We start from the raw sequence: 27,923 nt of genomic DNA on the forward strand, positions 1-27,923 counted from the left end.
ATATGTTACAGTATTATTTAAGATTTTTAACATTTCTATTTCATAATGCTGTCTCTCATATACCACAATGCCCCCACCTTTATCTGCAGACATAATTATGATTTTATCATTCTTCTCCAAGTTGGTCAATGCCTCTTTTTCTTTCTTAGTTAAATTATATTTGCTCCCACATTTCTCATCTATACATTCCAGACCTTTCAGGAGACCTCTTTGAAATGCCTCTATGCATTCATTTTCTTTATTTTTCGGATAGAATTTAGATTTATTTAAATTTTCGGACAAATCTATGTACATCTATATGTCTGAAATGTATTGCCTGTATAAGTGGGGGAGAATTTTAAACCTTTGTTTAATACTCTTATTTCCTCTTCCGATAGATGATATGAACTCAAATTATATATACCCTCATCATTTACTTTCCCTTTTTGGCTACGGGACTTTTGTTTGGCCTTTCCCCCTCTCGTTCCTCTGAAAGTTTTCTTTTTCCATGAAGATTTCCTTGTTGTTTCTGATCCATCGTTTCTCTCTCTATTATTACTTCTTTTGGTCATCTGGTGTAGAAAATTTTCTTCCCTAACCAATGCGTGTTCTCATTTGCGACTTTTATTTCTTTCACCTTTTTCTCATCATATTTGTTCTTTGGTTTCTTGTCATTTTGTTCTGCTCGGCCTTCCTCATCTTTTCTATGCATAGGTTTCTGTATTGGACCATTGTATTGGGATCTAAATTCCCTGTTTGGGTACTGGGGTCTATAATTTGATCTATATCTGGGGTTATAATTGTCCCTATATCCTGTAGGATAATTTTCTTTAAATCCCTGATTTAGATTCATATCCCCTTCTCCCATATCCTTATTGTGGGTAAAATCTCCTATATGGTGTATCTCTCCTATAGTTGTTTTTGCCCTGATACTAGAAGGGTCTGTACGGTCTCCTTTCTGTATAGGGACCCTCATGCGTTTTCCCCTGGTGCTGCCTGTTTTCTCCCTAATAGTCACTCGGCATTGAGGAAAGGCTATAACATTTGGATCTGAAGTACCCAGAGGGCTATAGAAAAACTGCGCAATCTTGCAGACGTATATGATGAAGGATTTCTGTGAGATTGCACATCACATGTAATGACTGACTACCCATAAGTAGGAATGATCATCGGCCCCTCTAAACATCTCATGATCAGCCAGCAAACAAGCAAAATTTTGTTTACCACCTGTTCTTATTTTTTTCTGTGACCATAAAAATGCTTGCTGGTTGGCAGCACATCAGGTATTCGAAAAAGGGGATATGCTGCCTTACAATCGTGGTAACAATGGTTTATCTCCAATACAGCTCTAATAGGCCCATGTAAAGGCTCTTTAAATGAGTGTTTTTATCAGTCAGTGATTATTATATCCCTGCATCGGGTCATATAAAAGGACACTTAGTCACCCCCATCTCTACTAACATAGCACAAGCCCAGAAAGAGAGGGCAACAGGATTAATGGTAATTTTGCCCATTTCTTCTCCAAAGAAAGGAAAGTAAGGGAGAAATAAGTGCTGTCTATGGTATCTTTATTGGTGGGTGATCTGAAGTTATGCGTTTATTCAGTCTCAACCTTATGCAGTAAATGAGTGTGCTAATTATACAGCATCATTGGATAGGAAGTGTAAAATGCATGATTTTTCTTTGAATAACACAATAGAAACAAATTCACTTCTTTTCAGTAGTTTTATTGAAAAACGCCTCTTTTTTCAGAAATAAATAAAAATATAAGGCAGTGAAATTCACAATTTGCAGTTAAAAATTCTGAAATAGCAGATCTATTTTCATAGTCTTCAAACTGCTTTGAGAACTAAGAATCTAAGACACTTTGAGAACATTATATTCTGAAAATGGTTCATACTAAATATACAGCACAAACATGCAATTTCATTTTCTGCAGGATTGACTGCAAGTTGACATAAATGTAACTGTTAATGTGTCTACAATATAATCCTGAACCTAATGGGCACAGTATATTTAGCTATGTAAAAAGGTTTTCTGGATGCTTAAAGGTAGGCAGAGTATAAAAGCATTATATCCCCCACAAGGTATAATCGAGGCTTAGGATGGGAGAGGGAATGATGGGACACTTGGTATGGCTACTAGGGTGGCAATATGGTTTTAGATGCAGGGTACAGGCAACATTGTTCCGACACTAAGCTGCTTGGAAGTTTGTTTCTCGTTTAGGTTTGTACTATGTAGCATTGAAATAAAATTATCATCTTTATTCACAAATTTGGACAAGGCAATTGACACTGCAAGCACAACATATATTACAGGCAAATATGAGAGCAACAGACAAGAAGCTGCATGTGGTTCATATGGTAAGATCTACTTGATGCAGCGCTCACAGGAAATGGCATGTGTGCATATATGTAAGTGCATTTCATGACTGTAGCATCCCAAAGTGACTTGTGGAAACATACAACCAGCTTACTTTGCATTTATCTGCTGATCAAGATCAAGTAAACAAAATACAAAACCATTTATGATTTCACTACATTCTTTCTTAGGGATCTTCTCCATCGCCTATGTTCAGCATATTCATGATTTTCATAGTCCTCCTCATCTGGTGTTTCTGGTGGCATATGGACCACGTATGGTTGATTGTCAGGCTCAATGGGTCCACTTTCTGGTTGATAAGGTTCTGGTTGAAAATATTTGTCCGATTGAACAAGACAATTATCTTATGACATTGATTCAAGGGAACATCAAATTATTTGACTTTAGCAGTATCTAGAAGTTAATTGTCTGATTGTCTGAAATGAATATATATATATTTATATATATATATATATATAATGGCTTTGGACGATTAACAGAAAATGAATAAAATAGTATTTTTTATACACATTAAGTAGATTTATTTAGTACAGACAATTAACTTTTTGTTAACCAAGCTAATTAGAATTATGCACCAGTTAAAATCAGTGTACTGTAAATCAGTTCAGGGTCATATTATACTGAAAGTTATACATTGTGCCAAGTTACTGTATACAGTATCTTTCAGACTTGTTTTAGCTGTAATAATTTAATGTAATTGGTTTGTGAATTGCCCTAATATAATAAATAATGGAATACATAAAAGTAAAAGCATATAATGCACGGCTAGATCCTGTCTGACAAGCAATAGCAACGTAGAGTACATTAGGAATGAAGGGGGTCAATGGTTATTGTAGCAGACAGCAAGCAGAGAGTTTTAATGTATTAGCTTATAGTAAAAAACAAAAAACAAATGTTAACTGAGTTTAGTGGATATGATCTGATATGAATCATTTACAAACCACAATTAGTTTATTATTTACATACAATATTTCTATTTTCTTATGTTAAATCTCTGTATAAAAAGGGATACCTCAGATACAGCAGTTAGTAGTTATATTGACCTCTTGTGTAAATGAGGCCGTATGTCTTTCATATATTTGACAGGACGTTTTTTTTTTTTTTACTACTGAATGCAAATAGACTTTGTGAGTTCACATCGCTGTCTTGGATCCCATTTGAATGCTGTTAGTATAAAGAACAGTTTCCCCTTTTTTATGATGACAGTAATAGGTCGTTAGCTATATCCATGGTGAATCATTTCAGATTAAGTACGTGCTCAAACATCTCAGAAACAGGATTTTCATGAATTCAAACTGTAAGGAGCACGGGAGGCTTAGAAAATATGTTAGCCGGAACCTGAAACAGGTCAAAGATGATGTTAGTACCTGTATAAGATGAAAAATACATTGTCTTCCTCTTATACAATACTAAAGACTGCACAATCTATTGTATTTAACTTTCTTATCTCACATGTCGATTACTTCTACGTGTTTTAGGCACATTTCTATGAACAATATTTAAATTAGAATAAAGAATCCTGGAAATAGTATATTTAGGAATCCTAGAATGACTTTATATTATAGATACCACTTTTCCGAGATATCTTAGTCTTTGACAAAGAAAATACATGCAGGATAACAACGAGGGCTCAAGGTTTATTTGGGCCCTTGGACAACAAAGGAACAGTAGGCTCCTTGCCTACCACAACCACATTTTGACAAGCATAGAGCATATGGTATCTGCTGAGGTTTTTCTGGGACTGACAACCAATTGGAGAATGCATGTAGCTTGTCAGCCTGCATTCTGTAGCCTAAAAGGATTGTGAATCTACTTCACTATATAGTTACATTTCATAGCAAATGCAGATTAAAGGGTCTCTCCAGGCTACAGATGCTGATGACCAACCCTCAGGATCGGTGATCAACATCAGATCATTGGTGGTATCCCCACAAGTCAGCTGTTTCAGGCAGTCGTTGTGCCAGAAACTAGTGTGGAAGCAGACAGCTCTGTACAATTGTAGTGGCTGTGACAGGGTACTACAGCTCATTCTCCATTCACATGTATGGAGCCTTCTGCCTCCAGCACTGTATAGACAGGTAGGGGTGCTCAGTGTCGGACCCCTTTGGATCTGATATTGAATAGTTCATCAATGTCTGTAGTCTGGAGAACCCCTTTAAGATTAAATTAGGTCCATGGGAAGATTTGAGACAACCTCTTTGGTCAGAGTAATGGCTGTATTCACTGGATGTTATCCAGTCAAGATAGCTAAAACAACTCAAGTATTTACTGGATATCTATATTTATCATAGGAGGATTTGATTTACCTAGATCATTTTAAGTGATTTAACTATATGTATAGTTTATGTCTATATCTTATGTGTAGGTGCTATTCTTAAGATTAGATGTAATATTTAGGTTTTTGTATAGGAAAAATGTATGTGATACAGAACAGCCATCTACTCCTTCCATTTACAGAACACAGATGATTGTAAAGTATTTTAATGCAGATACTAGAAGAGCAGTTGCTGTCTTACTGTAGTACCTCTACCAGTTTAGTAAAATGAATAATCTATGTGTTAGATGTTTGTAAGGAAACTTCTATTATTATTAATTGCTAAATATTTAATCGACACATTGTCAATATTGTAGTGGTTGGGGGAATTTAAGTATATCAGGCTAATTCTCCAACAACTGTATAAATGTACATTACATGTCAGATTTTTAATAACCCCCTAGAGTTGATCCCTGTCTCTCCATAGAAGTAACTTTTCAAAAAGAATATCTATTTTAGGATAGATGACAATTAATTCCCCTGACATGGCTTCATATGTTGTTATCTGCAATGCTGTCAGGCTATTCATCTGTAGTTCTAGCCTGAGTGGTATTACAATTCTGCAATTATGGCTTAAATCATACCACATTTTGTGGTTCAGGAGTCATGGGATACTTTACACTTTCTTTGTAATCTCATAATGATACCAATATGTATATTTTCTAAGCAGACAAATATGGAAGACTTTTGAGGTTACAACAGATATATGCATTTGTATTAACCATGTTAGTAAAACAGCACTACTACTAGTAAAACATACTACTACATGCAACGGAAATTACACATTTGCCAGCGTACCTGGGTATCCTTGCCCGTTGTAAGGAATGCTTGCACATAGTGATGCGTCACAGTATCCAGGTGGTCCTGAAGGACCTCTAATTCCTTGGTTACCTGGGCGACCAGGAGGTCCTGGTGGCCCTGAGGAGCCTGGAGATCCTGGAGGTCCTGTCCTGGAGTCACCTGGTGGTCCTGATTTTGAAGAAGGAAATACAAAACACTTTGAGGTTTGTTTTCTATTGTTTAAAGCAAAATGAATAATACATCTGGCATACAAACTGTCTAGACATATGTGCACAAAGACAAAAATGTAAAATTTCACATATGTTTTTAATGAAGGAACCAAAATTTAAGCAAGCATTTATAGCTATGATTCCTTAGGCTTTATAATGCATGTTATAAATACAATGCCTACTTTTATATGAAAAGTGTGTGGGCAATATATATAACGAATCAGACAATGTCAATGAATCATTTGATTTGTTTCCCTTGCTACAATATAAAAATGTCCTCTGGGGAAACTACTGCAAGCACACTGAACTTCAATAAAAAATTTGAAGTGCATCAACTATGCTACTTGGTGGCCTAGGGATAGATGAAGTAATGTTGTTTTTGGAGAAATCACTATTATGGTAAGCTAAAATGTAAATCTAAGACCAAGCGAGGATAAGTTGCAAGCTTGTACATGTCGTAATGAAAAAAATCTTGGTATAACTAGAGAATTAAATACAGAAACAAACATTTTTTTTTTCTATAGCCAAGTCTCAAGAGAATAATCAAGAAAAAAATCAGTCAATACATTGAGGAACAGATTAGAGCACTGCAAGTTTGGATTTTAGGACTATTTGTATTCTAGTACGTCACCCTGTAACATCTTAACAGTGTGCTGAGAAATGTGAATTGCAATAAATATCTGTTCCCATATGTGTTTTATGTTTATTTTCACAAAGTAGAACTGGTTTTAGTGACTTTATAAAGTAGAGAATTACATCAGTGGCCGAGGTATCAAAGTTTCTTTTGCAAGCAAATGAGTAGACATAAGACCCGCCAGTTCAGATATTGTCATGACATTATTTTTAATTTGGTGTTGTTTGCCTTTTACTATAGTATATTGTAAAAAATATATATTTCCTTTCATTTATGCTAAATAGGATAATTTACAACAACGGCTTTCAGTCAAGTAAGTTAAATCAACAGTTTAAATTATAGATTCACCTAGCACACACTATTAGGACATTATGCTGTACAAAGCAGTGATTCCATCATTTAAGCAGCATATAAAATCATTGTTTGTCGACAGCACAATGCCCTGTGTAAAAAAGAATGTGCTAATGACAAACAATGAAACTCTATGGGGACAAATAATCATTGTAAAGATCATTCACCCCCATACACACCCAGGTATTGTAATCCTCATGGTAAAACTGCAGCGTTTCAATCGGCACACAGCTGTTTTTGTCCAGCCGCCCCTCTGCATATTTGGCGGGTTGCGTCTGGATCTCCACCCAGTCCCCATTATAGTGATTATATATTATATATTTTTTATATTTTTATATTCACGGATCCGTGAATACCAGGCACTACTGTGCACTGCTGAGGTTCTGTACAGCCCCGTACAGAACCTCGGCAGTGCACAGTAGTGCCTGGTATTCACGGATCTGTGAATATAAAAATACAAAAATATTAAAAATTCTAATCATCACCATTCCCAATTTTACATATAAAAATAAACTATAAAAAAAATAAACAAAATCAGTATCATCCAAAATGTCCGAGCAATCAAAATATAGCAATATTTATTGTGTGCAGTGAACTCCATAACGGAAAAAAATAAATATTGACTTGCTGTTTTATGTTGCCTCCCCTAAAATCAAACAAAACGTAATCCAAAAGGCATAAGTACCCCAATATGGTACCAATAAAAACTATACCCTATAAAAAAAATGAGCCCTCACACAGCTCTGTGGATGGAAAAATAAAAAAGTTATAGATTTCAGAATATGGCAATGCAAGGAAAACAAATTTAGTATAAACGACATAAATTTTGTATCACCCTAATTGTATCATCACCGCAGAATAAGGCTGTCACCTGTCACCTCATTACATAGTGCACAGTAAATGCTGGGAACACAAAACCCCAAAACATGGCAGAATGGTGGCCTTTTTTCAATTTCACTCGACATATCATTATTCCTGTTTTCCTGTTTGTTTGTTTTTTTAAAGTTTTGGCTCTTGAAAAGTAGGGGGGGGGAATGACGAAAGAAGGGTGGTCATGTCGTAAAGGGTTTTAAGAGGCAAAGACATTTATGCTATATTCACAGAATATGCCATAAAAGATAAATAAGGGTCCTATCTCTGGGACCCACACAAAGATACACCAGCCCTATCCAGATGGCGACTGGCTGCTGCCTCCAATCTGTAATTGTTAGCAGAAGTAGTTGGGATTAAAACAGCCCACCACACTGTTCAAATGTTTTCTGCGTGTAAAGTCATTTTGAATAGTAGTAAAAATGTGTTATACATATACCAACCTGGAGGTCCAAGAAGCCCTCTGGGTCCTTGAGATCCAATTCCAGGGTTGCCTCTCTCTCCCTTTTCTCCTGGTAAACCTACACATTGTATGAAAACATAAAGAATCACTATGTTTTCTGCTATAACTATATAACATTAGCCAGTGTTATAAGATACATTAACAATAGCAATGGTTTTCCTAATTATTACAGTTATTTATATTTTTAAGAAAAAAGAAAAACTGCATATTACAATATATGCTTACCTCTTTCTCCAGGTGGTCCTTGAAGACCAGGTGATCCTGGGAAACCAGAACTGCCTGAAGCTCCAGGTTCACCTCTTGGTCCAGCGTTGCCTGCAGGACCTGGTGGACCTGGTGGTCCTGGCTGATTACGATTGGAATAATAATCATTTGGAATCTGGTTCAGCATTTGATTAAATCTGCTCATTTGATCTAAAACAAAATGTAACAGTAGATGCAAGCAGTGAGTTTTGACTCATATCTTACATTTCCATTGAAGCATAACATAACTTGAAATATAACTTAGCTTGGTAATATTGCTTATAAGCTGAAAATCAGATGTCAGCATAGTTTTTGTATTCACAAATGTATAATGTAGGTGTTCAAAGAGAATGCAAGCAGAGTGAAGAAAACTATAATGGAAACATTTTAAGTAGGCATGTTACAAAGCAAAGTCTGGGGTTTTACTCAGAGGGATATTTGACAGACTAGGTGGGCCAAATGCTTATCTGTCTTAAGCTTTCATTCAGTCTTTTTGGCAGTGAATGGCTTGCAGTGTTGCGGGAAGTAATCATTAGTCAATAATCTTAACATTCTACTCTTAACACAAAAAGAAAACTCTATTTGCTTTCTTAGTATCATATTTCATAATGTAGTATGTACCTGTTGAGTAATGCAATAAGTGGAAAGTGGTAATTATATAGCACACAGTATAGTATGATAAAAAGTCATGCCTGCTCAGTATAAAAAACTGTACTTCTAGGATTGAAGATTTACCAGAACTGAATTCGGCAAAATGTAATAAACATCAATAGCCATTTTACTATTGTATGTATTGTATTCCATTTAAAGGTCTTGCTAATTAAAGATGTAATTAAAGATATGTTCTCAATGTATATGTAATAAAGATTCACTTTTCTTTATTCTTTTAATGTTAAAGTTAACAAAGATTTAAGAAGGCACGTTTGTGTATATGTTTATTTTATTTTACTGCAATTTATTCTGATACATGCATCATCAATTATATTTGAAATGTACAGTAGATTATGTGTTCCCACCTCATGTGATATGAAGTAATATTACGTGTGAAACATTCAATTTTCTGTATGTTATATTGAAATTTCTTTGAAAATTATAATAAAAAAATTATTTTGTTCTAAAGGTCTTGCTACCTATCACATACCATCTTACTTGATCTGTGTAATTTACATGCTGTAAATCAGAAATCTGAAGAAGGTCCTCTGATGTGTGGCCCTTTCTATGTGTCTGCAGCCATCTGCAAGATTTTAGTAGCATTGCTGGGTCTCTTAAAGGGGTTGTGCCTCAAACAATATTCTACATTGTTGAAACAAACACCTGGATGTAATAGTAGGTGGCATTGTTCTACTGAGTAGCTCAGGGCAATGCTAAATGTTGTATTACATGCAGTTAGAAAACTGTTGGTTCTTTTCCTTATTCCTCCAGGTACCTCCCTGAGGTGTTTCACACAGTAAATTTAAATCTTTAACTGTCACCAGCCATATCTTCTGTTAGAACCAGGATCAGCAACCTCCAGCTGTTCTGAAACTACAACTCCCAAAATCCTCCTTTCACTTCCATGGGAGTTACAAGAAAAGCCAAGAAAGTGTGCATGCTGGGAGTTGTAGTTTCACAGCAGCTGGAGTGCCGAAGGTTGTTGATCCCTGTGTTAGAAGCTGTAGCGGTTACTAGGAAAGAGCTATAGCACAAAGGGCACGCACCCTGAGCTGCAGCAGAAAAGACATGTTGCCTGAACTCTCAGCCTAAAATAAATCTAGCAGAGAAATTGGAGCAATGAATTGGGAGCTCTCTGGATGCATGTGAGGTACAGGGCTGGTTCTAGCTTTGTTAGAAAGAGACTGTCGTGTACTACATGATATTTGATATTCATTTTTTACATCGATCATGGCATAACCCCTTTAAGTGATCCAAAGATGAAGAACTAGCAGCGCATCTAAGGTGTTTGACGGGTGGTGGGCGTGCACATCATATTGTGCTTTATGTACCGTTCTATGCATGCACATTGCCTTAAAGGGCATCTGTCGGTAGATTTTAACCTATGAAACTCGCTGACCTGTTACATGTGAACTTGGCAGCTGAAGACATCTGTGTTGGTCCCAGGTTCATATGTGCCCGCATTGCTGAGAAAAATGATGTTTTAATATATGCAAATGAACCCCTAGGAGCAGCGGAGATGTTACACCTAGAGGTTCAGCTCTCTCTGCAACTACCGTGCACTATGATAGACAGGGCCAGGCAGTGAAAAGGTCCTCATGCCTCTAATGACAGATGCCCTTTATGGTATGACTAACCACTAATATAATAGTATATATGGAGCAATGGTTGAGCATGCTTCAGTCTGTAGTGGTCAAGTTTCTCTTTCACAACACCACTGCTAATGAAGACGATGACTGTCAATGGCAGAACACATAATGGGCATCATGACACAAAATTTCCTTCTACTAAGTGCAAATGGTCTGGGCACAGACAGGAGTGTGAAATGAAGGTGCCACCTGTGTCTGAATGGTGGACAATGAAACTGAGGAAGCTGCTTGTGCTTGTCATCAGATCAAACAATTCTCTCTGCTGGTGGTCTGTCCGTGCTTTCCTGAGCCTGAGCCACTATGTGCGCGTGCCCTCATGTAATCACTGCTCCTAACACCTCATAACATCTAGGTCAGAACAGTCTAGGTTTCCTTTATTCTGATTCATCTTTAATAAAGAAGATTCAACGATCATCCGTTTTATGCCGGTTCCTTTGCACCAAGCATTAAACCCTCCAAAACGACATTGGTTTTCTTGAGGGACTGGGCCTCTTCAACAAAGGTATTTAATCTGCGGCAGCATATCTGGCATTTTGGATCTCAGTCTTTACAAGTCTACAATAGAGTTGTGCCTATCTTTAGCACAACTCCACAAGGTGAGCCTCCATTTTGGAGATTTCTTCCTCGGCTGATTGCCCAGGACGTACTTACCCTATATTGCGCTTCTTTCTGTTTCTACAGTAAATCTGTACCTTCTTTCTCAAAGAACAGTCCAAATGGCAGTCAATTCAGCAAAATGACCATCCAATGATGTACCCCCTCTCAAAGTCTGTAAACTGGGCAAAATGTTTGCAAGACGCTTGTCTGACAGTCAACAATCTCTCACAAAGAGGTGCACTACTCAAAATTAGGCTCTGAAAGCCTTTTTATAGGGTACAAGGGGATGCACTTTTATGCCTTCATGTGGCAAAATCCAGTGTCTTATCAGGCCACACTTAAAATGATTTACATATCTGCCTGAGACATAACTGCACTTTTCCAGCAATCTGACATTTCTATCTGGATGCAATATTTTTTTTGTCAATGACTGCATATTAATAACTATCAAAACCATGAATTTCATATTGTAATGTACTAGCGATTTATGACTAACTATTTAAAACAACTGTTTGAACTTACTGTTGATCATCTGTTCACAAACTTGTCTTGCAACTGACCTCATCATGTTCTGGGAAGCTATATTTCCCTTAAAGTTAAAAAGTACAAATAAGCTTATGAATACAGATATATAGATTTGTTAAACTTAGTGATAATACATAGTAGGTACGAGTTACAAGGCAGCAGGAGGCCAAAGTTTGTCTTTTTGGTGGGTGTAACAATTTTTAAACAAATAGAATATGCACAACTCAATTCCTGCCACCCCCAGACAAACCCTGAGAAAGGCTATCAAGTCACCCAAGTACAACATGGCTCATTTTCCACATGCAAATATAATCTCTCAGAACCAAGCAAGTACTGTATTTTAAATACATCTACTTACTCTGTCACCCCTGTCTCCTTTCTGGCCTGGAGGACCCTATAAAGAAATTAAAATGTATTTTAGTGCTGAGACCCTTGTCAAGCCTAGATTTTGTTGTTAATTTTTAGATCAGCCGCACAAAGTTTATGTAAATTAGTGTTATTTTAGTAAAATCTTGTCCAGAGCTGATAAAATACCCACCTATAAAATCCATATAAAATAAAGCAATGATAAATGTCCAATGCATTAATAATGTTATCTGTCATAGATTGTAGTGTACTCCTAATGCTGTCTAAAAGTGGAGCACCCATGGAAAATAAGTATTTTACACCACACACCAAACGTGTGTTGTGAAATGTAATGGTGAATCAGCAGATTGGAGCTATGTGATAATTGGACATGTCTTCTGGCCATCACATCTGTTGAAGTTAAATGCATACTATAGGAACTTCAACGCTAATCCCTCAATTGTTCCAAAACGTCTCTTTTTCTCATTTGATAAATGTTGAATAATCAACCTCTAAACCAAAACATAGAAACATCTGCAAGCCACCCTTATTAATGTGATGTTACCCTTTTATCCTGGCATACCAGTCTTTAGAAGCCATTTAATATGCTACAATAATTAAAACCAGTATTGAACTTCAAAGTGTGCAAATTTCTGTACGGTACCGCCCCCCACATGCCTGGCTAACATATTTCCATCTGAAAAATAGTAAAAAATTATTTTATTCTCGCGCCTCTACTGCATGTTCCATGCATTGTTTACTCCAGTACAAATAATATCTTTAATATGGCGAACTTCCTCTGATCTTTTATCCTTAAAGCAGAATGAGCTTTTATGTATAAATTGTTTTGCCATTGCGGTATTATAGGTTTAATGTGACAACACAACTACCCTTTCTTCTAGGATATTCTCTTCCTCTTTTTTACAAGCCATTGGCTTTTTAGTTAGTTTTAGTTCCAGCTTTAAATCCTTCACTTATGAGTGCAGCATATTTCAAAAACACCTAACATGGAAACAGGTCACTGCCTGCTGCAAAATCAACACTCTCATCTTCTTCCACTGCTGCCATCTTTCAGTTCATGCCAATTATTGTAAATAAAAATCAAGAAATCTAAACACTCAACTAAAAATGTGTACAATGGATATTCAATGGTAGAAACTACTGAATCTAATCATTTGCACCCGTCTCTCACTGCCAAATTTAACTATTAAAAATAAAAAATAGTAAGGCTTTGCTCAATCTGCATCAGAGACTCCATTAGGGGTCTCTGTCGCAGATTCAGACAAAAATACAGGATAAAATAGTGCAGCATGATAGTAAAATGATGGGTTTTCTAATGGAATAATAGTCAATGGGTCCTGTCGAGCACCATTCATTTACGTAATTTGATAGAAATGCTGTTCCCATTATTTTTATTGTTCTGCTCCTGATATGAAACAGAAATAGACATAACAGTATTATTTTTTTCTCTTGTTGGATTTTCTTAACATCTCTTGATGCTTTTATATCAGGCACAATGAATATATCTATATGATAAGACATCATCAAGAAATTAACCATTGCTTCATTTCAATAATCAAAAGGAAACTTGCCTGTAAGAGATTGGATATCACTTGTTCTAAATGACATATAATTTCAGGATGGAGGCAGCTATAAAACTTTGTAAATGTGCTGATATAGCTCTTAACATTTATACAACATTGAAATATATATTTTGGCAGATGGTATTGGTGCCGGTTCAATGGAAAAGGATTACTTAAAGTTCCAACAATCAACTACTGCAACTGTTAAAGTGATGGACTACAAACTTTTACATCCAAAAGTTTTGCTACCCTATTAACTAAAAGCTACAGGAGGAAACCTTTAGTTTCCAAAGACACTGTTTATTAAGCAATAAACTATACACCGCTAGTTTTTCTCAATCAGCAGAAAGTGTGATTTTTCTTACAGGTAAACCATTATCTCCTTGTTTTCCTGGTATCCCACTTGGACCGGGTACTCCTTGTGCTCCTGGTGCTCCCTGCAATGAAAAAGGAAACATTTGATATACAGTAGGTGGGTGCTGAAGATATCATCACATCTTTATAAACTAAATTGTCAAGCATCTTTAAAATGAAGAAACTACCTGATCATATTTCTCACACTAGCAGATGCTTTCACTCTGTAGCTTAACTCAGTGGCCACAAAGACATCTGAAGCCTGTTAGGAGGAGTTAATGCATTGTAGCAAAATTAAATAACATTATATCACTTACCACTGGCCCAGGTGGACCTCTGGGTCCGGCAGGTCCATCTTTGCCTGTGAAACCCTTAAAAAGGAAACACATTTCTGTTATATATAGATAAAAGCAAGAATGTAAAGAAAAATCTAGTAATTATATATCACATGTTGATCATTGTATGCACAGTAATTAAGAATGGCAGCAATAAATGAACAAATATGTTGTAATGAAGGCAGAAACCAAAAAAAGTAAATGTTAAAGGACCAACTATGACATCATGCTGCACTGCAGTCCTAACTCTACAACAACGAGAATCAACAAAAGGCATAATTGTCCCCTATTTGTTGTTTGCACTAAAATATTGCTATATTTCTTATTATTCTTATTATTTTTATAATCCCCTAAATTCATACTTTTTGCTTCTATGTAAAGCACATGGGGGGCATTTATAAAATCTCATACATGTTTTTTTTGGTCTACAAATGGTGCATTTGCTAAATTAGTGTGTGTTTTGTGTTATAAGTCTGCCTTCGCTTTGTGTGCCTGCACCAAATGTATGAACTGGCGCGCCTTAAAAAATGTTCCCAATATGCCCGAGTCCCTCACACTGAATATACTTACCTGGCTCCTAGCTCCCTGTGCCGCTCCTTCTCCCCGTGCATGTATGAAAACACCCGGTGTCGAGGGGAGCAGCCAACAGCATGCGATGCTAGGGAGGCTCGTCCCTGTCACCGCCTGCCATTGGCTGCCTCCCCCCCCCCGCAACACGAGATGTTTTCATCCGCGCATGGGGAGAAACTGCAACGCTGAGCCAGGTGAGTAGATTCAATGTGAGAGTCCCAGACCTATGGGGGACATTTTTTTATCTCGAATAACTTTTAACCTTTAATAATATATTTGGCATGAATGCAATGTAGTTTACACCTACATGTGTAAAAGTCCATCAGGGGGTTGAGTAACGTAGGTTGCGGCTTTTTTGCGACTTTTACATCTTAAGGCAAGTTTACATGGCCCGGTGTTTGTCTAGAATGAACATTTGTCCGAATGCTCTTCCAGGTAATTGGGCCATATAAAAGTGCAGCAGATCACCCAATGAACAAGCCAAAGGCTCATTCATCAGGTCAAATGATTGTTGGTGTAGACACCTCAATCATCATTTCTGGGTAGCAGTGTGTGAACAGCCATCGCTCATTCTCATACAGTAGAGGTCATCACTGCATGTAACTGCTGAGCTTCACCTCAAGTGTCTTTAGACAGCTGCGGCAGATCACTTTTTTTTAGCCAACAGCTTTTCATCCTGGGGAGGCTGTTGTGTATGTGTTCTTAATCCAGAGCAGAAATTCAAAGGTTTAGACATGCTGAAATCCAGCATACCAATCCTCCTGACATCCTATATTGGGGAGAGTTAGGCCAATCCCACACACATTGGATGGTTGGCCAGTCACTACTGGCATGCCATTTTGGCCCTGATATACATAGGTCTATTACATGAAAATAGGTGGACAAGCAGGTGTCAGATACCACTGGCGCTGCTTATCTCCATGGAAAACAAAGGTTCTGAAAGGTGAAAATCATAGCCTGCTGGATTTTACGTTTTCCCCTACTGCAGCCTTTGTTGGGCTCCAATGATAAAAATGTAGCGTCTATGGACAGCTCTAATAAATAAAAATGTATGCTGCCCACCCAACAAATGTATATCTTGTTAGACAGAACTAAATACAACACGATAAAAAAAATGGAAAAAAGCTGTTTTCCTATCAGTAGAATGTGATAAGAAATAAGAATAAGAAAAATATTATAAATCTCTACAATGTAAGAATGATTAAACTGACGTGGTATTTACACTCAGGAAATGGAGAGCAGACAGAAAAATGCTGCATGCAACAATCGCTGACAATTTATTTTGATCTCCATTTCCCAGATAAATGTTTAAAATGAAACGCTGATGTTAGAATCTTATATGGATTCAAGAAGAAGGATTTTACTGGGATTTGTGCAATAAACCCAAATCATCTGTTTACCTCTCTTCTGTTTTATCATAGCTGCTTCCAGCTTTTTTCCTTTGGTGTCAATCCAAGCAAAACCTGCTTTGTATAATTCCCTATCCCCTCCTCAAATATAATAATAAACGGTCCATCAATCTGGAGGAGTATGCATGTGTCTAAGGATTTAGAAGTCCTTTAGGTTGCTGCTTTCCTTTCCAAAGATTCTCTTAGAAATGGAAGCTGGAATCTGATTGGTTGCTATGATCAACTGTTTCACTTTTTAGTAATAAGTAGCTCTAGTTCTGAGAAATCTCCTCATGTGTTGCATTCTCAAAGTGTAATTGTCATTGTTTTATGTGTAGAGACAGTGAGCGATAGTGTTTTTATAATACATTATTGGGGTTATTTATCAAACTGGTGTAAAGTAGAACTGGCTTAGTTGCCCATAGCAACCAATCAGATTCCACCTTTCATTTTTCAAAGAGGCTGTCAAAAATGAAAGGTGGAATCTGATTGGTTGCTATGGGCAACTAAACCAGTTCTACTTTACACCAGTTTGATAAATGAACCCACATGTCTTTTTTTGTTTTGTTTTTTATTAGAAAACTGTACATAAAGGGGGAGATTTATCAAACTAGTGTAAAGTAGAACTGACTTAGTTGCCCTTAGTAACCAATCAGATTCCACCTTTCATTTTTCACAGCTCCTATGGAAAATGAAAGGTGGTATCTGATTGGTTGCTATGGGCAACTAAGCCAGTTCTACTTTACACCAGCTTGATAAATCTCCCCCAAAGTCTCCTCTTAGGAACCCTTTAACTGATGATTGCTAAAGAGATCATTACTTACAAGAAGGATCATTACTTACAAGAAGGGATTACAGAAAAAGACAGTTTGGCTGAGCAGAATGTTTTCCAGCCGGAGCCTCAAGCGCTTGCAGGTCATTTGTTTAATATGTAAGGATCAACTCTACAAGTAATTATGATCTGCTACTCATTAAAACATGCAAAATGATGTCCTAACATTCATGTGTAAATGTGTTAGAACTGCATAATGGCAATAACGCAAAATAAAAATATTCAACTGGGACGTCTTGCTGTATTTACACAGTGGGGTTTAGGTTCCTAAAACTCAAGCTATAGTATATTTAAGGCAAGGACTTTAGCTGGCAGACAATTGATGTTGGATTTCCATGCTCAGAGACTGCCAGGGACCCAGGAAAAAAGATAGAAGTGGTTTTCACCACTGTCTTTCCTTTTCTCACTTACATAGCAGCACATAATCAGCTGTGTATGTAATACAGGCAGTAACAATGCTGCTGCCTCTATTGGCCCCTGTGGTCATCTGATAAATGATCATGTGCTTGTTGGGTTGCCAGTAGGAAGAGACCCAACATAGCCCTAATTCTAAAAAAAAAGTGTATATAAAAGTGATAAAGACACTGCATTTTTCATGAAAAAATACTACAAAAAACGATGTCCAAAATATAAAAGTTATAGCTATTAAACTAACCCATGCTAAAAATGTCTAAACTTTGGTCCTGAAGACCAAAATATCCTGGGCCTGTCTCTGCTTGTCTGGTTCTGATGCATGAAGTTTATGACAGGTTCAATCCCTTCAAATAATCTCCACATTCACGAATAAGGGAAATTCAAAATAGTTCCCTAATCACAAATTGGACTCATGAAAGTGATTAGAGCAGTTTTTGCAACACTGCCTTGTCTTTCAGTTTTGATAGTCAAGCATGATTTTCTAAGCTCATCATTGATCAATTTTACATTGTGTTAGTCTAAATAACAATGATAAAAAGTTGGATTTAAGAAACATACCCTTGGTCCTGTTGGTCCTATAGCTCCAGATGGTCCAGTTACACCAGGAGATCCCTTAAAATAGATTAAAAAAATTCAGTTGTTTAGACACATTTAATAAAGTAGTAAACTTCAAATGTAAAAATCGTTGATGTTAATTGCTTAATAATGTCACAGTAAATTATATAAACTAACTTACAATTCTTCCTGGCAATCCAGGGTCACCTTGATCACCCTTTATTCCTTGACGACCCTAAATCAATACAAGGTTAAATGTACAAAATGAATTGCAATCTACGCATAACCTAACAATGTAGCAGCGTGTAATATGTGATCTTGAAATATTCAAAACACATTAAATATTAAATACATAGTAAGGGGAGTATAACATTTAGACATGTTGTACATCATTCAAGTATACCTAGATCTCCATCAACTTATACATGATTATGAATCACCACCAAAAATTTTACATAAATACCACAAATAAGTGAAATGTTTTATGACAAATTCCATTCTTTTACACTTACAGGTTCTCCAGGAATAGAAATTCCAGGAGGTCCTTGAGGTCCAGGAGGCCCTTGTGGACCAGGTAGACCTGATTCCCCTCGCTGCCCTGGGGGGCCCTGTAATCAAGGTACAAAAGAGAAATGCAATTTTGTGAGTGACATACAAGCTCCTCATTTCTCCTCTTCCATCTCGTTTGTGTTTGCTACTGGCCAGCAAATTAATAACTCTTTATCAAAAGTCCTCACAATTTATCTTGTACTCCAAACACCAGATTTGATTAAATTAAATTTCTATCTGCAACTCAGAAATGTTTGAAATGTACCTTGAGCAGTGGTGTGTATATTTTAACTCCCTTCATTTAATTCTTTATGCAAAGTTTATACCTTGTACTGTGATAATGGTAATGTATAAAGTATGTCACAAATGCAATTATGGAATGAAATGCCACCATCCAGCATCAACATACTCATACCTCTTGACGTGAACAAGGGGAAAGACCAAAACATTGGCCATGTCAAAATAATATAACTGGATGGATCAAAAATATTATATCTTGCATCTCAATAATCTACTGATTGCCATGGTGTTTTGGACATTGTATTGGGAACATCACTCTACCACTGAGCACAAGAACAACACTGTAACTTTGGAGTGCTGACCATTTTCTTCTCTTCACAAATGTAATTAGTGAATTACTGAAACATATGAGTGTGAAACTGGTCTTAGGGACTAAATGTTATGCTCTTTAATACTTTAAAACTACCTCTTACCCTTCCCTTTGCAAAAAAATGTCTCAAAGTCCCTCATGTGCCAGGATGAATCTCTCTAATTTATATAAGTCTTGGAAGATCTTGCTAAATAAAGATTGTTTGCAGATTTTAATTTCTCTTGCTTGAGGCTACATTAATATTAGTGTTGAGTGAATCAAAGTCCACAAAGTGGACTACAATCCGAATTTCTGGGAAAATTTGATTCGCTGCAAAGCCGAATTTCCTCATCCTTTGTGGTAACTAATCAATTTTCCCTGGTGCTAATAGTAAAAAAAAAAATTTAAATCATACTTACCTCATCCGTTTGAGCGCAAAGAGCCAGCCACCAGCATCTTGATTGAAGATCCCTCACAAAATGCCATGCGCGGTGGCGTATGACGTCACTACGCTGGCCGTCATGATGACGTCATCGCGGGCTATGTGAGATTTCACATTGGATCTTTATTCAAGATGGTGGTGGCCAGATCTTTGCAATCAAATGGATGAGGGTAAGTATGATTATTTATAGATTTTTAATTTATTTTACACTGTAATATTGATCTCAGATGCAGCGATCAGCTCTGAACTCACCATCTGAGGGGTTCAATGATGGGGAGCGGAGCAAATGCTGTTCCCTGCCATTGCACCTACTATTTGCAAAGAAATGTGCTTTGTGATGAAGTAATTCATCACAGAGCCAATTTTTTTAAAAAATTGGCAAAGCAGCCACATTGAAGTTTTCCAATACTTCGCTCATCTCTAATTAATACCAAAGGGCTGGAGTTGACTTACACATTTTATTCAGATGACAGTTTTCTCACCATTATTCTTCAAACTGACATTCATACCCCACTTTTTTAATAGTTGAGTCATGAAGTCATATACTACTATTGCCGTAATTGTTGCAAAGAAAATGTCCCTAACATTTTATGAAAAAGGGTCTCTGAGACTGAAGACAACAGTAACATTTTATTGTAACAGAGGAACAAACTCAAATTATGTATACAGTATGTATATGTATTATAACTGTTCAAATATATAATTGGCAAAATTACATGTGTGTGTGCAATATTCCCACCCACCTTATCTTCATAGATCATTCCTTCATTATAGCAGCAGGAAAATTAAACATAACAGAAAATGTTGTAACGTAGTTTAGTGTAATTTACTGTACTCAAACTTACATAATCATAATGATGTACATACACATCTTATACAAATCTTATAAAAGGATTATCTAATATATAAAGCTGAGTGTATGTATGTATGTATGTATGTGTTTATGTCCGCTAAAGGAATCCACACCATCGCATTAACAATCACGAAATTTAGCACACAGGCACATCAGGTGTCCGGGAAGGTTTTAGACCGGGTCTCAGCTCACTAGCACGTACTGTTCCTGAGATATCCCTAAAAAATGCATTAGCCAATAGAAGCCTGGTCACATGACCCTTAACAGCCAATAGAAGCTCGAAGGCCCATAGTCTCCACATACACACAGTTTAACACCAGGTTTCCATAACAACCCAGCCATTTTTTTTCACTGCTGTAGGTGAGCTTTAAAGGGGCAGGGCGCTGTGGATGACACTGTTAAGGGAGCGGAGTGCTGTGGAGGTCACAGTTAAGGGAACAGGTAGGGTGGCATTCAGGCCACCCTCAAAAGACAGACTTAAAAACCCTGCCCGAAGGTCCTGCTAAACCACGCCCCTGAGCCGGTTACGCCACATCCCCTCCCACTCCGCAGCCGAGGGGATTGAAAAAATGAAGGTAAAAATAAACTTCTGTCAGCTGCAGTTTTGGGAGGGAGGGTGACTTTCTCCCTGCAGCTCACGCTCAGACAGCACAGTCTGAGAGTGAGCTGTTCAAAAGGACATCCCTGTGTCTGTCCAAGCCCTGCGCCGGACTGAGGACAGGGAGTCTGAAAGCCGGACTGTACGGCCTAAAATCAGACCTCTGGCCATCCTAGGGGCAGGCTGCTGTGGAGGTCACAGTTAAGGGGACTGTCCACTATGGAGGTCAGTGTTAAGGGGCAGATTGCTGTGGAGGTCACTGTTAAAGGGGCGGGCTGCTGAGGAGGTCACTGTTAAGGAGGCGGGATGCTGTGGAGATCACTGTTAGGGGGGTGGGATGATGTGGAGGTCTCTGTTAAGGGGTCAGGGAATGGTGGACGTAACAGTTAAGGTCATAGTTAAGAGGACGGTCCGCTACGGAGGTCAGTGTTAAGGGGCGTGGTGCTGTAGAGGTCACTGTTAAGGGGTGGGTGTTGTGGAGGTCACATTTTAAGGGAAAGGAGCTCTGTGGAGGTCACTGTTAAGGGGGGCGAGTTATCGAGACGGGGTACTGTGGAGGTCACTAATAAAGGGCGGCCACTGTGGAGGTCACTGTTAAAGTGGTGGGGTACTGTAGATGTCACTGTTATAGTGGATACTGTCAATATCTTTTAACGACACACACAAACATTAAATTAAATAGATGAAATATACCCGTTCAAAGCCGGGTCCTTCTGCTAGTAGTGTAAAATATTATTAACTAAGCAAAAAGGGTGGTTAAGAAGTTATTGTTTGATTCTCTGGTGATCTTGGGTAATAAAGAAGTTAGTATTGATAATTATTATCCATAAGGGTGTAGGATGGTTCTGGGTTAATATCTATTAACTCTGTAGGTCTACAGTAGCTTAGCTTCTCTTGTGGACTTGAGTAATAGGTTAAAATGGATATCCCTCATCCATGATGGTCTAGAATAGTTCTGAGCTAATAGTTAATATCCCTAGAGGTCTAGAGTTGTATAGCTGTTAGCACCTCAATATTATATATTTATATATATTTAACTCAGTGTTTTCTTCTGATCTACTGAGAAGGAGGTTTCCAGGTACTAAGAAAATCCTCCCCTCCCCATTCTGCCCATGATCATTTAAAGCCACAACTTGATATGAGAGTAGCTTAAAGGCAAAGTTATAGGATTTTTCCAACAAAACATAAAATTTGTATCTGTTTATTAAAAGTTTAATGATGATTTATTAATTATAATGGCACTATTTTCTAGCTGTCTAATTTAAGGCAGAATTGTTACAAAAAAAAATCTCTCATATTTTATTCTCATTAGTTGTTTCCATGAGATTTATTTACTTTTTCCTCCATGGATCCTACATGGAACTAGCCCGTTTTCTTACATTCTAATTTTACTGCTGTAGGTGTACGTGATTCCACAGTTTGCCCAATTTTTAAATAGGTTGCTACTTAGCAGCTGCTGTAGGGCCTTAGAGGCCCAACTCTGGTGCTGCAATACAATTTGGGAATAAAGGCAAAAGTTTTCTGATATATAGGTATATATATATATATATATATATATATATATATATATACACAGTTAATAAGGTGGGGAGGGTAAGGGGTCTATTCCTAATAACGTTACTAAGCGGTCCTTTAAATTTTAGTTTAGTTACCCCTACACTTCACCCCTGTTTATAGGCAGAAGCACAAAGTTGAAAACCAACAGCAAGATAGTGGAAAAAAATGTAATAAATGGACAAACATGTATTAAATAAAGCCCTTAAAAACTATTTGGTCATTTTAAATAATCAGTTATAAAGAACGATTTTATTCCGTAATAAGCTGTCCATCAAATATCATTAACTTTTAGAATTAAGAAATGCTGTTCATTTTAAAGTGAATTATACATTTTGCCATGTAACATCTATACAGCATAATATAATATATACTTACAGAAGGTCCATTTACACCCCTGTCACCTCTGGGACCTTTGCTACCAGGCATACCCTAAAAAATCAAACAGTAGGTTTGTAATTCAATTATATCAGTCAGAAATCCTTTAACTCCTAATAAAAAGCCTCAAGCTCTCAGCGGTCTACTTCATATTTGGCAAAAAGCCACAAGAATTATTTTCATAAGCACATTCACATTTCATTGTTTCTGCCAATCTTAGTCAAGAGGTCCATTGACTCTATAGCAGAAGGTCCTCATATGTGTTTAACAAAAAATATGGTAACAAGGAGCCAAACACGAAAGCAAGGCTTAAAATAATTATCAGAGAATTTAGATTAACTCTTTAAAAAATATGAAACTTCTAAACCATTAAAGAGAATCATGAAATGAAGGTGCTTACAGATGGGCCGGCTGGTCCTGGAGCTCCTACACTGTCTTGTGCACAAGTACAGGCATGAGGCAGTGCTGGGCACTTAGCTTCATCTCTCTGAAAAAGATTGAGTAACACTTTGATGAAAAGACATTAAAATAAATATGCTACTAAACTACATCAGTTAACGCTAGTAAAGAAAAGGATAAAACATGCGCTGATGTGATATTTTCAGCAGCTGCCAGAGTCCTGTAATCCGGTGATAAGAATAAAGGACCATTTATCAGTTCTATTTAGGCTCTCCTTATCCAGAACAGAGTACCGCAATCCATCATTTTCTGATGACGCATTATGTGCAGTAACCAAATAGAGGTAATGCTCTGTATAGTCAATAACATGAAAATATCTTATGACCTGTACAAGCTTTGATTTTACACTTTAAGGCTACATTCCCATGAACGTATTTTGTTTCTGTGTCCTTTCCCTTTTTTTGGCGGATTGGATGAGGACCCATTCATTTCAATGGGTCCGCAAAAAATGCTGACAGCACATCGTGTGCTGTCCGCATCCATATGTCCGTTCCGTAGGCCCGCAAAAAATATAGAGCATGTCCTATTGTTGTCCATTTTGCGGACAAGTATAGGCATTGTTACAATGGATCCGCAAAAAAAATGGATGCCAAAAGGACGACACCCGCATTTTTTGCGGATCAGTGTTTTGCGGACCGCAAAATACATACGTCATGTGAATAATAGCCTAAAATGGTTAACACACTTAAGATAACTGATTGGGCTTCATGTTTTACAACCCATCTACACTCCATGTACACTCCATCTTATCTTCTAAAGAAATCAGAAACATTGAACCTTCCTCTATGGATTTCACACACAGTAAGTAAAATACTGTATATCAAGAAGAATCCGTCTATCTATCTATATGAGAAAAGTCCCAGTAAGAGGACTGAAAGGTCGCTTTTGGTGATTAAAGAACACTACTTTTAATTTACTTTTTTTGGGAGTGCCATTGAATTTCTTCATTTATGTAGATGGAAGTTGGATCGTCTTCACAGCTGCTGGCACACCACAACTATTTGACTGCTGTGCCACTCATAATATTTTGGACTCTATCTATCTATCTATCTATCTCTATTTGTCTATCTATCCCACTATCCATTGTCTATCTATCTATATATATATATTATCTATCTGCTATATATCTATCTGTCTATCTATCTATCTATGTGCCAATCTCACATTTATCATCTTTATATCTATTTATGTATCAATTTCTCCATATGAAATCATAAGTGGAACTGTTTTATATTTTTCAGTTGTAAATATGAGATATGTTCTGCACTTTTCAATGAATGTGCTAAAAATGCCTTTGGGAGAATTTAGGAAATGGATCTGTAAGGGTGTCAGTAAAATGTCCTGACTTGAGTTTATATGAAAGATGGTGCATACTGACATCATCATGTGTGATACTCATCAAGTCACAAGTGAGCTGCTGATGCCAAGTGAAATGTATACAGTGCTGGGAATTATTCTTGCTGACACAATATACTAGGCTGTTTATATTTGGCTGTGAGTAAGCTAATAGATTACGTAAGAGATGCCACAGATGGTTTAAAGGATGACTTTTGTAAAGTATATTATTTTCCTATTTGCAAACTGCCAAAAATGTATTTGCTTTTGTAGTTCTACTTTGTATATCTTAGCAGATTGCTAGAGTCATCTGATATCTGAAAAGCCTTTGTGTTTGTGCCCGGTTCTTAGCATAATGGCATTCAGATTGGCTACTAGTTTACATCTGTTGCTGCGTTAAGTATGGGCATAATTGTGTAATCAGCCAGAGGAGAAAATTCACCACATGATTTATTGAACTATGCTACTTTAATACCTTCACCAGAAAGCCTTGATGCTTTAGCAATTTAATCTTGTTTTTCAACTGTCATTATGTGATACTCAAGTCTTGCAAAATTTTGTGGGAGATTTATGAGGACATTACGCAACCCCTAAGAGTGATTCCTACCAAAATGACTGGAAACTGTATAATCTCTATAAACTATATAAAATCCATTGTCAGACAGTGCATATCAACTCATCATTGACAGAGCACAATGAGGGGGATTTATCAAGCTCAATGTGCCAGAAATGTAGACTTTTTGCCATTTTCCTCCAGGCTCACCACTTTTTTGAAAAGAGGGGGGATAGCAGAGGTGGGGCCTATGTGGCCAACACATTTATCATAGTTTTCTGGCCCAAGTAATGCCTGGAATCTATGTCAGCCAGTCACGTTAAGGTTTGTGCCTCCTTTAACTTGAAATAAGAATGGAAACATATTATAAGGTTGGGCATTACAAAGTAAAGACGCAAGGTTAAAAATGTCAGAAGTTGGCGATTAGATGTAACTATGTATGGCCGATTTAAAGCATAGTATAGAATAGTATTAGAATAGTATCAGATTGCGAATTACAAAGTAAAGATGCAAGGCTATAAATGTAAAATGTTGGATATTAGATGTAACTATGGATGGCAGATTTAAGGAACAAAACAGCTTGATATATGGGGTGCAGAGTTACCATTCAAACCTGGCCCTGGTGCCTGAGGGGGTCAAAGGGCCTTCTTGCTATATAATAAGACACTAACATTATTAATGGCACTTGGTAGTTGGGGGCCCTGTTATAGATTTTAAACTTTTGAAGGAAAGTACCTTCCTATATCTCTCACACAAAGTATACATTGCTACTATAACCATAGGATAACTGCATGTAAAAATATTTATATAAGACTTACCATTGAAGGAATATCACAGCATCTATCCCGGCTTGTCCAGGTCACAGTACATACAATGTCAAACATCTGGAGAAGGAACTGGGAACAAGGAAAATACTTATTTACTTGTCATGTCATTTGTGTACTTTTTCCTCAGACATTTCAAGACATTTGCTTAGCATCCACATCAGAAGTGATGACAAATGAAAATCTGCAGCGAATTACATAGTGTGATGTCATCTCGTAAGTGAATTTAAGTTCTACTTGTTTGGCAAGTTTCTCCATTGTAAAATTCATTGTTCTGGCTATATTTGATGTGGTACATAAAAATTGTGAGTAGTAGATCTTGGAAGATTGCCAGGGACTGTCCCAGCTCTTACGTTTTCTATATTGTTGCATATGAGTATGTGGAAAGACTTCAGCTTTATAAGGTCTTAAAACTTGACTTGATGTCAAATCCTGATGAAATGCCTTGTAAGAAATAGATGGTATGGGAATCAATAGTGACACCATAGCACTAAACGAGGTGACAAAAAGAAAGTGTGCTGCTTTTTTTTTAGCTATTTTTATGTTCACAATCTCCTGACCAGTTAAACAGAAGTTGAAGGCCAGACAATAGTAGATGACTATACAAAGAATTGATCTTCGTGCTATGTGATCATTTAGCTGACAGCTATCTTCTCCCAGTTCACAATAAATATACACATTTGGATGGCCTGATAGTCCATGTTTCCACAGTAGAGGAGGAGCAGTTTACAGACACCTAAAAAATGAAGTGAGTTCAAATACAAGTTGACCCTTGTAAATTTGCTGTTCCCCATAAACTTTAGATACTGGAGTACTGGTAACACTGTGTACTGCACAAATGGAAACAGGTTGTAATAGAACAGAGAGATGATCCTGCAGCTGAGCATACATAATCGTTATTCGGAATCTTGTGATGTATTTTGCATTAAAAGTAACTTACTGGAGCAGATTTTCTGTCACCCCTGAGCTTCCCGAGTACTTCATATCCATCAGTTGAAATGCTACCAGCTTCTTTAATTGGTTTCTCTGCCACTTCACTACAGTCAACATAAATTCTCACATATGAAGGAGACACCACAATGTGGACCTAAAGACAATGACATTGTTATTCGGAAATTATTTTCAGATTTTATATTTACAAATATACATGTATCATGAAACCATAGTCAGACATAGAAAGCGACAGAGAAAGTTTTTTTTTTGTCATCCGGTCACACATTCGCTCTTGCCCTTTACTTCCTTCTTCCCCTCCTTTCTCTGTCGCTACTATGTACTGTAAGTTACCCCAAGGTTACCTCACACTTCCCTGTCTATTCTGAGTTTATTTGGATTAATACACAAGGAAAGACACTCCTACAATAAGGTAGGCATCTAAGTAATTGGAAGTTAGCAATGCAAAGTCCTGGGGGGAATGTATCAAATGTATCAACTTTGTATGCCAGAAATATCACACATTTCTACCTGCACCAAAATGTGCAACTTTTTACCAATTTACATCACCTTCACCTCTTTTGAAAAGTAGAATATGGCATGACTTAGTATGGTAAAGTATTGCTAGAAAGATTTGCAATGGTGCTTTATCAATGGTGGTGGAGTAGGAAAAGTAGAGTAGCATTTTTAAACAGTTTCAAGATGCCCTAAAAGTCTCGTCTTGATACATTCTTCCTCTTTAAAGTTTTCAACTAGAAAACTGCAAAATACAACCGTTTTGTATCGTAAGAAACCTCTCTGCAAGTAATTGTAAA

General features: G+C 37.1%; 1 protein-coding gene across 4 annotated transcripts in view; it reads right to left on the bottom strand.

The window, feature by feature from the left end:
• Positions 1-1,685: 1,685 nt before the first annotated feature.
• The window catches only part of COL12A1 (collagen type XII alpha 1 chain), a 164,776-nt gene continuing 138,538 nt past the window's right edge, over positions 1,686-27,923 (bottom strand). For 3 of the 4 annotated variants that reach the window (XM_040428657.1, XM_040428654.1, XM_040428655.1), the window contains 15 exons: positions 27,119-27,265; positions 26,173-26,250; positions 23,408-23,494; positions 23,008-23,061; positions 18,557-18,652; positions 18,226-18,279; positions 18,048-18,101; positions 14,268-14,321; positions 13,962-14,033; positions 12,027-12,062; positions 11,666-11,732; positions 8,229-8,417; positions 7,984-8,061; positions 5,474-5,644; positions 1,686-2,665 (listed from right to left, as the gene is read on the bottom strand). In XM_040428657.1, the coding sequence (XP_040284591.1) occupies positions 2,505-2,665; positions 5,474-5,644; positions 7,984-8,061; positions 8,229-8,417; positions 11,666-11,732; positions 12,027-12,062; positions 13,962-14,033; positions 14,268-14,321; positions 18,048-18,101; positions 18,226-18,279; positions 18,557-18,652; positions 23,008-23,061; positions 23,408-23,494; positions 26,173-26,250; positions 27,119-27,265 (1,398 nt within the window). In that variant the 3' untranslated portion in view covers positions 1,686-2,504. Of the gene's footprint in view, positions 2,666-3,358; positions 3,700-5,473; positions 5,645-7,983; positions 8,062-8,228; positions 8,418-11,665; positions 11,733-12,026; positions 12,063-13,961; positions 14,034-14,267; positions 14,322-18,047; positions 18,102-18,225; positions 18,280-18,556; positions 18,653-23,007; positions 23,062-23,407; positions 23,495-26,172; positions 26,251-27,118; positions 27,266-27,923 lie in introns of those variants that run through there. The other variant, XM_040428656.1, reaches the window with a different exon arrangement.

This window comes from Bufo bufo, chromosome 4 (assembly GCF_905171765.1).
Source record: "Bufo bufo chromosome 4, aBufBuf1.1, whole genome shotgun sequence".
Taxonomy (NCBI): domain Eukaryota; kingdom Metazoa; phylum Chordata; class Amphibia; order Anura; family Bufonidae; genus Bufo; species Bufo bufo.